Raw genomic sequence first — 13,570 nt, forward strand, 5'->3', positions numbered from 1 at the left:
GATTTTTAGGGTGACATTTACAGGCATTGAGGACAGACTATTTTTGAGCAGATGTTTGTGTGTAGCCATTGACCTTTACAATTCTTAACTTTATTCATTGAGTTAGTTATTTAAACAGTTGTTCTTTAACTTACAAGTAAAGTTCCAGCACATTTCTTAGATTTTCATATTATTAACAACGTGAGAATTTTTTTTTTGTTTTGGCACGTTTTAGAATTATTAACTCTTAATACAGCTGGTAATAGCAATATTCTCACGATAGAAATGGCATACATAAAGCAACTAAGTATTAGAGCATAATTGTGACATTTGAGCTTGAGAACTATATAAAATTTATTTCTTCTTAAGTTGCTATATGCAGTTTTAGTTTTTCAGTGTTATGTTGATGATGTTATTTTGTAGGAAGACTGATACCACCGAATTACACATCCCATTTGCCACTTCAGAGGAATTTTGCTTGCAACGAGCATCCAATTAATTTTGTTTATTTTTTGTATTTGGGACTAACCTCATTTTGTACCATCAAACTTAGTATATGAATACAACTAAATGGCAGAAAAACTCAACCACTTTTCTGGCACCATAGTGGATTACAGATTGCCACTCCAGTGATGTTTCCAGCCCTTATTGTGACAAATCGATATCAGTATTCAGCCACCTTATTCCCGTGACAAGTTCTAATGCAATTTTCTTTTCCAAGAGTAATGGTGCCTGCTACTGGATAGTGACTAGGCCATTCATTCAAATATTCAAGTACTGCAATGTTCCCAAGAACCCCTGGTAAAAAGAAAGAAAAACAAAACAAAGTGGAGAGTTCTCAAGGGATCCAGGGAAACTGCAACTTGCGTAGCATCATAGTTTGGGCAGACTGGCTTCTTTTAGTAAAAGCATAACATAAATGCTGGAAAAATGAGAGGCTGTTTGTTGCTTGCTCAATGTGAATAGAGAATCAAACTTTGTTGCCAGCATACTGGGTGCTGAATTATTGCTGTACCAATTCCACATCTAGAAAGGGAATTTAATGAAGTCAAAAATGGGGTGTAAAAGCTGGTTATAAAATGGTGGACAGAGAAATGATAGTTGGATTCTGATCAGATAATCCACTGTCCGTGAAAAGAGCAGCTGAAAGATAGCGATCACAGATGTGATATTGCAGTTAAATAGTACAAATACAGAACCTGGTAGGAATTCCTCTCCTACCATTTTGGTTTGAAAAAAAAAAAAATAAAATCATAGAATCATAGGGTTGGACGGGACCTCTGGAGATCATCTAGTCCAACCCCCTGGCAGAGCAGGGTCACCTAGAGCAGGTGGCACAGGAACGCGTCCGGGTGGGTTTTGAATGTCTCTAGAGTTGGAGACTCCACCACCTCTCTGGGCAGCCTGTGCCAGGGCTCTGCCACCCTCAAAGTAAAGAATTTCCTCCTCATGTTTAGGTGGAACTTCCTATGCTCAAGTTTGTGCCCGTTACCTCTTGTCTTGTCCCCGGGCACCACTGAAAAGAGCCTGGCCCCATCCTCCTGACACCCACCATTTAAGTATTTATAAGTGTTGATAAGGTCCCCCCTCAGCTGTCTTTTTTCCAGACTGAAGAGACCCAAATCCCTCAGTCTTTCTTCATAAGAGAGGTGTTCGAGTCCCCTAATCATCTTGGTAGCTCTCTGCTGCACCCTCTCCAGCAGTTCCCTGTCCTTCTTGAACCGGGGAGCCCAGAACTGGACACAGTACTCCAGGTGCGGCCTCACCAAGGCAGAGTAGAGGGGGAGGATGACCTCCCTCGACCTGCTGGCCACGCTCTTCTTGATGCACCCCAGGATGCCATTGGCCTTTTTGGCCACAAGGGCACATTGCTGGCTCATGGTCATCCTGTTGTCCACCAGGACTCCCAGGTCTCTTTTAGCTGAGCTGCTCTCCAGCAGGTCAGCCCCCAACCTGTACCTGGTGCATGGGGTTGTTCCTCCCCAGGTGCAGCACCCTACACTTGCCCTTATTGAATTTCATAAGGTTCCTCTTTGCCCAACTCTCCAGCCTGTCCAGGTCTCTCTGGATGGCGGCACAGCCATCTGGTGTGTCTGCCACCCCCCCCAGCTTTGTGTCATCAGCAAACTTGCTGAGGGTGCACTCTATCCCCTCATCCAGGTCATTGATGAATATATTGAAGAGGACTGGGCCCAGTACTGACCCCTGGGGAACACCACTCGTCACTGGTCTCCAACTAGACTCTGTGCCCCAAATCACTACCCTCTGAGCTCTGTCTTTCAAACATTATCTATCCACCTTACTGCCCATTCATCAAGCCCACTCTTGCTAAGCTTCCCTATGAGGATGCTGTGGGAGACCGTGTCGAACGCCTTGCTTAAGTCAAGGTAGACCACATCTCTGCCCTCTCCTCATCTATCCATCCAGTCATGCCATCATAGAAGGCTATCAGATTAGTCAGACATGATTTCCCCTTGGTGAATCCATGTTGAGTACTTCTGATAGCTTTCTTTTCCTCCATAATCAATCAGAAAACCAAATTTTTTATTTTTGGTGCACTTTTCTTAGGAAGCCATAAATTTATTATTTTTTTAATTTAAATTTTTCTTGTGGATGAATGTTGCCGGACACGCATGTTAGGTTTGTTTGTTGTACAAAGCAGCAGGCATGGGAGAAGTAGATGGTAATCATGGCCATTGGCTCTCTGGGACATGGGCATGTCATTCTAGGCTCTCCTGGCACATAAATACTTGTCTGGAGTTGTGGCTGCTACAAAGACATGGTAGACGCTATAGTCTTTGATCAGCTGGTTCCAGCAAAGATGGTGGAAAACTTTACGGGTTTCACTTGTGTCAAGAGGCAAAAGAAGACTCTTGTTATAATACTAGCCTGATATTGTAAGAAAATTTGAAGCAAAATTACCAACTCTATCCAGAGTAATTTCATATTCCTTGTGAGTTGCTTCTTCAAGAAATTAAATAGTTGAATTCAGTAAAAATTATTATATATGCAATATATCCGTTCATGAATCTTTTCAGTGTTTTGACTGTTGAATCAGGTGCTAAATGCACATGTAACTTCAAATTCTTTGGCTTCTGTCTTATGTACTGGTTGAAGATTGAACCATCAGTTGCAGCTGCTTGGCATTAATGTTCTTTCTTTTTCCGTATTCTTTACAAATGGGGAAGTCATGATAACCACAAACAGCACTGAACTATTAAATGTGTTGGTGAAGTACTCTTGACCTTTTCTTCCTTTCTGTTTACCTGCATTCATAGTGATGATTTTGGCGACTCATTTAATCAGTCTTGTTACTGTTAGACACCAGGGGATGATGAGAGAGAGAGAGAAATCATATTGAAGAAATCAGTATTTAAAAAACAGCAGTGAAATTTGAAAAATAAACAGTGTGAAACATACTCAGAGAAGTGCTTACATTTCTGTGCCCAATCTGCTGAAGCTTTCTTGTCCATGCAACAAACTAATTGTGTTTAAAAACAAACAAATAAATAATACTATTTTCTCTTTTTTTTAAGTATTACCAGCCTTCTCCTTTCCTTTAGAACATCATTTCTTTCTATTAATGACCCCAGTGATGATTCATTAAATATAATTTGGCTTTTCCTTCCATTTGTGGACCTTCTGGGAAAGTGTAAGGATAACCTGTCGTGAGAAAGTGATGAATTAATTGCTTATGGGTCTTTATGACTACCAAAATTGGGAGATCTAGATACTGAACGGTCTGAAAATTCCTTTTACTCTTCAAATTAGCATAGAAAGAAACATGAAACATTCAAGGTCAGGTTGGATGGGGCTCTCAGCAATCTGATCTAGTTGAAATTGTCCCTGCTCATTGGCAGGGGGGTTGGACTAGATGACCTTTAAAGGTCCCTTCCAACCCAAACTATTCTATGATTCCATGCTACAAAGGGATGTGAATCTGAATGAATGTCTTGCTCATTTCCAAAGCACATGCAGCTGGGATTTCTTCCTTACATTTTCATGAGCTGAAGGACAACCATCAAGGTAGTAGTTAGCATGAGTGAAAATTGTGATCAGTTGAGCACTGCTGCTGTTGAGGTAAAGAACTGATATTTCCTTTTAGACATACTGGTAGTCACTTTTACTCTCCTTAGAAATGTCACAGACACATGCCAGCCGAACTGTCTGCTGTGTTTACAGAATAAGTGATTTTGAAAGCTTACTGCTCTGTGCATTTGCCTTTGGACAGAATTCAGCTCTTTCCTTTTTATTTGACACTTCAAATGTTTTTATCTTGAATTTTCTCATGAATTTTTATTAGGGAAAATTCTTTTGGGAGAGGAATTGGAAGACAAAAATAGGGACCCAAGTGGCCTGCAGACTGAAAGATTAGAGAGAAGTGGCAAAGCCTTTGGGAGAGATGGGAACTCTGTATCGGGGTGAGCCTCAAAAACTTATGAAAACTGGCAAAATTGTGAGAAGGGATTCTCTGCACGGTTCCCACTGCTCTTTGACTTTATCATGTCTAAAGCTGACTGTTGAAGACTTGAGTTCCCCTTGTTGCTGTTTGTTGTCAAATTTGAAAGTGATGCTAAAGCTAGTAGAGCAGTGTTTTGGTGATGATACACTCATTAGATGGGAGGCACCTATACGCTTGTCAGCAGGAGCAGCGTGTGGAGTTCTTGACTGATGGATGTCCAGATCGTGCCACCAAGAAACTCATTCAACTTTGCAGTTTTATTACAAATAAAGCCTAGGGATGGAGCTCTCCTTATGTAATAAAGTAGCAGCTATTAAAACAAGAACGTGAGTTCCAGAACTGACTGAGAAACTTTGGTTTCTAGAGTTTCTTCATAAAGACAGCAGAGAAAAGTGTTATCTGTAGGATTTAACTACCTTATTGGAATTAGATGTTTAATTCAACCTATGATTTCTTTGTAAAACTGTCATGACAACCTGGATGAATACTACCAGTCTAAATCTTTTTCAGTTTCACAATTCCCAAGATAGTATAAATTTGTGAGTTTGTGGTGCTTTGTTTTGTTTTTTAAAGGGGGAGAACTTTGTTAAATGGGGAGAGGCTGGTTTTGACCTTGGTAGTAATTGAACGTGCTTGGCGAAGAGAGTTGCAGAGACTGTAGGGGGAAGCAAAAGGAGAGGGTGATCTCTGGGAAACTGCCGCTCATGCAGAGAGAGCAGTTAAAGGATCAGTGAGCAGAAGGGGAGGGAAGGCAAAGGTGTGACGGACGGAGTTTTCTAGGGGCCAGAGGCCACTGTGAAAAGTTTGCTGTAGCTCATAAAGTGTTGAATTGCCTGAAGCTCAGAACTAAATACTCCAGAAAACGCAGTGGGAAAAGGAAGAATTGTGTATAAACCACTTCTGCTTTTGTTCTTTCTGATGTAGTAGCACGAAGTTTTCTCTAGGAAAAAAAACAAAATCCAAAAGACCCAGCACAAAACCTCCCCTCCTACTAGCTGATATTCTAAGTTGCACCCGGGTTTTGGTGTCTATTGTTTATTTTTAACTTACAAGCTTTTTGTGTTTATTGAGAGTTCATTAGTTGTGGACAGTTCTGGCAAATTCACCTGTAAATTCTGTTTGATTAAAAGCCTGGACTGTGAAGCCACTGAGTGAAGATGCAACTTGAGATGTGATACTGGCAAAATTATGTCAGATGTTTATTTTACAGGTCTCTTGCAAGTATTGGCGGTAAGCCAGACCTTGTTTAAGATTTACGATTTAAGCAGTTGTCAGGGTAGGATGGTAGGCACACTTGCTTAGGTTTAAAACTAGTCTACAGGAACACACAATGAATGTGGCCTGTCCGTTGTCACTGTAATAAGTGGAGTAACTGGACACATTTAAATAATTAGCTTGATATATTATCTCTAATTGATGGAAAACAGATAATACAAAACCTAGAATCTGGTAGTTCACGTTAATTTTGCCTAAAGATGCAGGGAGTAGAAATAACAACTGAATATTTTTTTGAAAGTCTTTGTAATTGATTTTCTTCTTTTTTAGGAAATCTTTAAGATAGAAGGCAACCTTGGAATTCCAAGACAAAAAAGGGCTATTTTGGCAACTCCAATATTAATTCCTGAAAATCAAAGACCACCATTCCCCCGATCTGTTGGCAAGGTAAGTCAACAAAGACTAGGATGAAATTTTGATATTAAGTAATTAATCTAGTTCTCTTAAAATTTTGTAATGCCTATCATGTTGGTAGCAATATCCCAGACAAAATTAAGAAGCATAAAACTGAAAGAGAAGATTGGTTTTTTCTGCCTATAATGTGTAGACAGATGAACACAGCTTTGGATTCATGTCAGACTTTTATAGCATAGATTCTGTTAAAAAGTGTTAATCGGGGTCATATGTTTTCATGCAGCTGCTATCTTCAGTAGGTGTGGCTGCCTACCTGTGTATCTATGTGTTAGACTGAAATCTGGGCCAGGAACGTTATGAAGAATATCCTATTGCATAGTGTGGATTATCTTTTTATTTTCTGTTCTCAAGACCTAGAAGGGATTTGTAAGGCATTACATGTAAAAACATCTTTTGTTCATTTCTTAGTTAATTTCTAGTGTCCAAAGACTTATTAAGTCTTTGCAGGTGTTTTGAGTTTTAGTTTTTGTTGTTTGCAAAGGTCTGACAAAATGGAAAGTTTTTCTAGTGTCTGCAGGCAACCAAATAGAAGAGAGTTCTAACAGCCACTTTTCCAGAATTTCAGATACACAGCTTGTGTGTACCAACGGATTAAAATTAAAATGCCAACAATTGTTCAAGTGTCCATTTAGGCATGAGAAGATGTAGTTACGTGAACATATTTTGGATGTTGGTAGTTTTGAAACTGAGACCCCTATGCATCGCTCTGATTTTAGTAGATGTTTTAAGGACATGATGGGCTATACACCTGTCATTCGTCTCGGTGGCAGGGCGGCCCAGGCCAAGGCTATTCCTGATTCCCACCAATATGACCACTAGAGCTAAATGCGCAGCTCGAGGGCAGAATTTTGGTCTAGGATCGATGTGTAATTTAGCCAGCTGGCACCTAATCAGTTACTTTAATAATTAGGAAATGTTGTTTTCCTATCAGTAAAAAGAAAGAATAATCTATGGAGATTTAATTTTCTCCTATTTCCCTAACAACAATTTATACTGATCTCATAAATTTCCCTAAGTTTTTCTACCTGTCTGAAGTATCTTTTAATGTATCCTAAACTTTCTAAAGCCATTTCTGAACTTTTTTCTTCACATTTCAGTGTTTCAGATCAATAACTGAAGTAAATAATGTTGATTAATATGTTAGTTATGGAGTTAATTTTTAAGAGTTCTGTTGTGCAATTTTTAAAGCAGTGAGATAATCAAAAAGGTTACTTATACACAGATGTATAGTCTTTCTTTTTTTGTTGTTATTGTTTTAATTCTCCCTGCCCTATTCCACCCCTACTGTTCATGAACACTGAATTTTTAGATCTGAGGTAGTCTGAGTTGCTTCCTAGAAGTACCTTCATGAAGTATTTTTTTGGAGAGTTTAGAAGGCTAGTCCCAGTAACTGAGGTTCCTTAAGCAGAATAAGATGAATCAGGTCCTATTTGTACTTCAATGTTTTCCTAGCATCTTGTCACCTTGATTTGTTACCTGAAATGCTAGTCAGGGATCACAAGTTAAGTGCGTTGGATGATGTGCAAACACGGACATGTAAAAGCATCTGGCAGTCTGTTTTTCAAAGGCTCTAAGATACCCATCCTCAACTAGTCTTTCAATTATAGGAACTGCAAATGCTCAGCACCTTGAAATGCTTTGAGCTGTCATCAATTTTGAGTCTTTAAATATAATTTTTTTTTCATTATATTTCTAATTTTAGAATCTAGATATGAGCATTTTGGCTATAGTCTATTGCAAGTACACTTGCAATACACGTAGAGTGTATAGGTGTCAAGTGAGACACAAATTTTAGAGATATTTAAAATAATGCAATAAATAGGTCAACCTCAGCAATTTGCAACCGAGTACTTAACAAAGCATAAAGAGAACTGTTTGGAGCCTCAGACATAGTGATGGCAGGGAAGAATGTCTACTGTTCCCTAACTAAAAAATTCAGTAGGAGTCAATGCTGAAAATAAAAGCAATGATTTTTGGTCTTTTTGATATGTCATAGATCTTCATAAGGCATGCCGTGAACTCTTCAGAAATAAAAATAGTCTGTACTACTCTAGAGAGCCTTAGACACCCGATTCATGTACTTGTTTCAGTTCCTGCACAAACTGCAGAAAAACTTGATTATCTGTCTCATTTAACTTTAGATGTTTATTGTGAACTGTACATAGCTTCATGAATTTGCAAAAATTCCTTTAGGTGCCTGCTTCTGTCAGGCATGAGAAACACATTTATTTCCTCTTCCACGTTATTTTGGGGCTTACCTTCAGAAGCCTCAACAGAGCACTACATGGACTGGTGAATTACAGCTTATGATGTGTATGAAGTTTTCTTGAACTTAAACTTTGCTGTTTCTGGTCTGTTGTAATCGCTGTGAAGGGGCATGGCAGATGTATTTTGTAGCTATGTTTTCTATAGTGTTTTGGGGAAGAGAGAAAACATAGAATGGATTGTTTGCATGTTATAATAGAATTTAAAAAAATGAGAAGGAAGAAGAAGGGAAAGCAGATTCTGGATCAAAGTTCTGTCATGTAACTGCCAGCAGTCAGGGCTCAGGACTCATGTAGGTTCGTTGGGATGGGAACAGCAGAGTTTGCCTCATAGTGCAGGGGCTCACGAGGGCTCACCCTGTTTGCCCAACTCCGTGAGCAGTGTCTTTCTGAGCTCCTCTGTACTGGGCCTTCCCAGTCAAATCTCTGTGAGATTGCACAGTGGGGCAGTTTATATTTTATAGCAATAACAACATTTAGGAACAAGGGTGGCGGGGAAGGAGTGTAAGTGGGAATAAGCACACATTTTCCTGTGTGAAAAATAATTCCAGTTTTTGTTTTGCTTTCATCTCTGTTACGGTAGTGCTACGTTTTCTACTCATCAGGAATGTGAAGCCTTCCTGACGGAATGAAATGTAGGATAGTGATAATTTCAGATATGTCTAGTTCTCTTTGATACTATGGTGTGGTCCAGTTTGGTTGACTACATAAAAGTTTGGTTTCCAGTTGTACCCTGAGTGTGTTATCTTCCCTTTCTTTCATCTGCTTTAGCAAATTACCAGTGCAGTTTATTCACCTGTGCTGACTGCCTCTTGCTTTCCAACCCACACTATGTTGCCCGGAAATGCACAAGGTTGGTTGGAAGTGATTGCAGCAGCCACCAACAGTTGAACTGGGCACTTAGTTGGGAGCAGGGCAGATGTGCAAAAATAGGAGAGCAAATAACCACATTTTATTTCACAATTAGGAAACAAAAGCATAAACAAAGAAAACATGGGGATTCTAGAGAACTTTATTCATTAAGGTTTGGTAATGTAAATAAGGAAGGAGGTATTGCACTGGACAAGTGAAAAAATGGGTTTGTTTTAATTAATTACAAAAATTCAAATTAGTATTTAGCTTAACAAGGGAATACATGTGGAGAGGCTGTTCTCTTTGCTGTTACTGGCTTTCCAGCATACCATTTAGGAATAAGATTATTGCCTTGCCATTTGCACACCCTTCTTTAGGGTATCTCTTAATTAAATAACTATCATAGACATGCTGTGCTTGTAGGTAGAGGAATCTCACCTTTTAGCAGAATTTAAGCTTTTGCATATTATTCTTCATTCCTGAGGGAAAATAGTGGTATTAAAATATTTTAATACAGTCTTGGTAATATGGGCCTTTGTGACCAGATGGCCTGGGCTACAACTGTTGACTGTTATTGATGTGTTTGGTTTAGCTCTTGCTGATATAGCACAGGGATATGATATTCAATTTTTAGTCTCTCTCCATATGTTACTTTTCCGGTTTATTTGTCCACATCAAGTCAAATGAAGTACAAACAGTGGGATGCAGGATAATCTTGTAATTGTGAGGATAGGTTATTCGGCACTACGCTGCGGAGAAGTTTTCTAAGACTAACTTAGGAGTGGTGCTTCTCTGCATCTATTTGATGGTAATCTCCAGACACACTTTAACGGTGGCGATGAACTGCATGATGGTACTTTCCGAAGTTTAATCCTTACACTAATGCAGAGTTCAAAGTGCAGGAAGGTAGTTGTGGAGATGGTCAACAAGTTCCAGCTCTTCTTTCAGACATTAGGAGAGATGAACATCTGCAAAGTGAGAGCGTATTAATAGAGGCTGAAAGGATTTGCTATGGATTTTATTGATGGACATATGATGAATCCGCAATTCCATTCTTTAATTTAGAGGAATCGTCCTTCATAAGAATGAGTTTTCAATTGTTGACACATAAGATCTAGGAGCCATGAGTGGCCTGGTAAAAATTGGCAGGACTTTTCATGCTCAGTGAAGGCCAGAAGACAGATGTACACAGTAAACTTTGTAGAAAACTTGTGCTGAATGAAAAAAAGAAATAAAATAATTAAACCCTTATTTTTTGCTAGGAAGAGAATTTTTTTCGTTGTTACTAGGCTGTTTTGTCCTTTTGGAAGGAGAGGGGGTGTTTGTTCAGATATTTTGCATCAGACAGTGTATATATACTCCCTGCCTCTGAGCTGGGCTGATGGAAAGTTAACTGCCAAATGACAATTAGATGGCAGGACTGACCTAAACAAAAAGTGGTGCAGGCTAGCAATCAGGATAGAAATCCTTAAGATCTACAAGGAGGTGGATTTTTATCCTCCTCTGAGCTGTGAATTTAAGGCAAAGAGAAAACACAGCTTAGCTGTTAATGCAGCAATAGAAAAAAACAAAACCTGAAGAGGGGAGGAAACTGAAGATAACTGGATGGAAAAGCTGCTGGAAGCTTATTATTTTTGAGTGGCTATCTGATTGAGGCTATTTATATGTGATAAATTATATGCTTCACAGAAGAAAAGTGTTAAGTGCTAAAGATGCAGCTGGAAAAAATGCCAAACTTCAGGCAAAAGTTTGAAGGGGAGGTGACAGAAGCTTCAGGAGAGATGATCATGATCCACCAAATTTTGAAGCAACCTAGAGAGAAGGATTGTGGATTACAAGGAGACATGAGAAAGACAACAGAAGAACAAGAACAACAGTAAAATAAAAGCTGAATTATGAAGTGCATTTGTTCTACTGGAGAATTAAGCAGAAAATGAAGGAGTCGGGGGAGAGAATCTAAACAGAAGAGGAGGAAGGAAAGGACTTAGCTAGGATGGGTGTGCAAGTCTGGAAGATAATGGTGTGCACTGACAGGGAATGATGTGCGGAAAAGAGGAGCTGTTCCTAAAAGCCTTTCCAACACCAAGAGAGAGATCTGTGTGACTCCTTACCGACTTCTCAGTTGGTAAAGGTTTGAATCTCAGTTCTTGGTCTGAATCTTCATGTCAGTTACTAAAAATGAGGTAGAAGCAAGAGACTATTTCTTACTGTGGAACTAGAAGTGGGTCTGAGGTCTACAGGAAAAACCCAGTCGATTTTTTAAAATTATTTTTTAATATCCATTTGGTTGTTTTCAAATCTTCACCACATCAGATGTAATGATCAGGCTGTTCCAAAGAGTATGCTCAGAAAAGAGGTGGTGGTCATCAGCAAGGATTCTGACTTGTCCAGAAGGCAAGAAATTTCAGTGACAACTGAAAAAGTGGTGCCATTAAGGAGACGTTGGAATGATTGGCTCCTGAGAAACATTGCAGGGTGAGGACCTTTTTCAGAGAGTAGATGGAATTACTCAGTTACAAGGAATTCTGGTTTCTTGCATCAAAGTCTTATGGCATATAAGGAGAGCACTCAGCTAAAGTATGCAGAATTGTGTCTGTCTTTCTCTGTAGGAAAAGACACATCCACAGATGAGAATATATAAACAATCGGCAAACTAAGAGTGGTAGAAAGATGTACAAAAAAGGCAGGGAGGGAGGAGGGGGAAAGGGTGTTGTTGATGGATAGCACTTAGGCAATAAATACAGTCTTAATAAATGTAGTTCTTTCTAATCCAGCAAGAAAAAAAGGTTGGGATTAGAGAAGAATCAAGTTGCAGTACTAGTACAGTAAGATTGGGCAGAAATATATACCATCTCAATTTGTTCAGGCTAGCACAGTGTTTTCTGTAAATCCAGAGCGCGTGAAATGATGGAAGTGAAAGGAATAAGCTGGTGTACTAACCTAATGGATATAAATTTTGGTGGAAGATTAGAAGAAAAGTTTCTAGTCCCCAGAGAAGAGGAATTAATTTCCAACAGAAGTACTGAGGAGGGAATACCAAGTTTGATAAATATACAATCACAGTTGCATAATATAGCTGCTTCTGATCCTGAAAGAACAGACACCTAGAGGTTTCCTGCTATTCTAGTGTTCTTGAAAATGTGTAATGCCCTGCTGAGTTGGACCTGAACGGACGGTTGGAGATGTCAGAGTTTAACATCTGATCAAATTCATGGCTTGCATGAAGGAATGGCACACTTCTGACCTTCATGGAAAAATACCAACCTACCTCAGCAATGAATGTAATGAAATGAACAGCATTCCATTAAATTAAAGGGCTTTCGATGCAAGTACATGAATTATTAAACTACAGCATATTAATTTTCATTAAAGGATATGTATTTGATGTCCTAACAAACCATTAAGTGAAAACAGCACTTCAAATTTATCTCTTTTTCTGAAAGGTCTCTCTTCAAATTTCTTTTTTTTTTTTTTTTTTAAAATATCGATAGTCACATAAACAATTCCAACAGAATACATTCATTCTCTTTAAGCTAACAGAATTTTAATGGAAAGCCTTGTTAAAATACTTCTGTTTACTTAAGATCTTTCAGAAGAATCACACTTGAGCAGCAGATGCCTTGAAAAACTGGAAAATAATAAGAATTTACCATTATTTTTCAGTGGTTGGTGTCATTAATAAGAATAAAAGAACTTAAAAACATTTGAGGAATATTTTCTAATCTAGTTACTATGGTTACAAGTTTGTTGGAGATAAAGCAGTTCTATGGCAACGATGGAATTAAATTTTCTGCCCAATATTGAAATATCCAGTACCTAATTTCCTGCTTCATAATAAATCATGCTAATGACCTTAATGAGAGCACCAAACAGAAGAGGTTTTATGCTCTGAAGCTGTTCAGCAAAGTATACTACAGTTTAACTGTCGCATTGTTTGTGTTAACTTTGATCTCAGAATTTGATACCTTAAACTGTGTTGTAGATGAAGGTAGAGGGGGGAAAAGTCTGTCCCTGCCAGTAAATTACCTACGTAAAGTAACTAAGATGAAATAAAACCCTGGCAACTAATTTTACATTGACATGCTAATTGAATTTTAGACTCAAGTTTAGTTGTGATTTTTAGATGCATCAGTTATTTCATTTAATGATGCCTGATGTTAGACACCTTTTTTTCTTAAAGGGTTAATTATAGTCATCTGTGGGGGGGCAGGGGGGACAAAAAAAAAAAAAAAAAAACCACAACCAAGAAGAAGAATCTCCCCACAACTCCAGGCCTGTCCCAGCTTTCTTGACCCAAATAAACCCCCAGGGCCATGTTTTAAGG

At 38.8% G+C, this 13,570-nt stretch overlaps 1 protein-coding gene across 2 annotated transcripts in view; it reads left to right on the forward strand.

The window, feature by feature from the left end:
* Nucleotides 1-13,570, forward strand: part of CDH13 (cadherin 13) — a 501,672-nt gene that overhangs the window by 196,070 nt on the left and 292,032 nt on the right. For both annotated transcript variants that reach the window (XM_063334708.1, XM_063334707.1), the window contains exon 4: nucleotides 5,987-6,103. In XM_063334708.1, coding sequence (XP_063190778.1) covers nucleotides 5,987-6,103 — 117 coding nt within the window. The remainder of the gene's footprint in view (nucleotides 1-5,986; nucleotides 6,104-13,570) is intronic.

This window comes from Chroicocephalus ridibundus, chromosome 4, assembly GCF_963924245.1.
Source record: "Chroicocephalus ridibundus chromosome 4, bChrRid1.1, whole genome shotgun sequence".
Taxonomy (NCBI): Eukaryota; Metazoa; Chordata; class Aves; order Charadriiformes; family Laridae; genus Chroicocephalus; species Chroicocephalus ridibundus.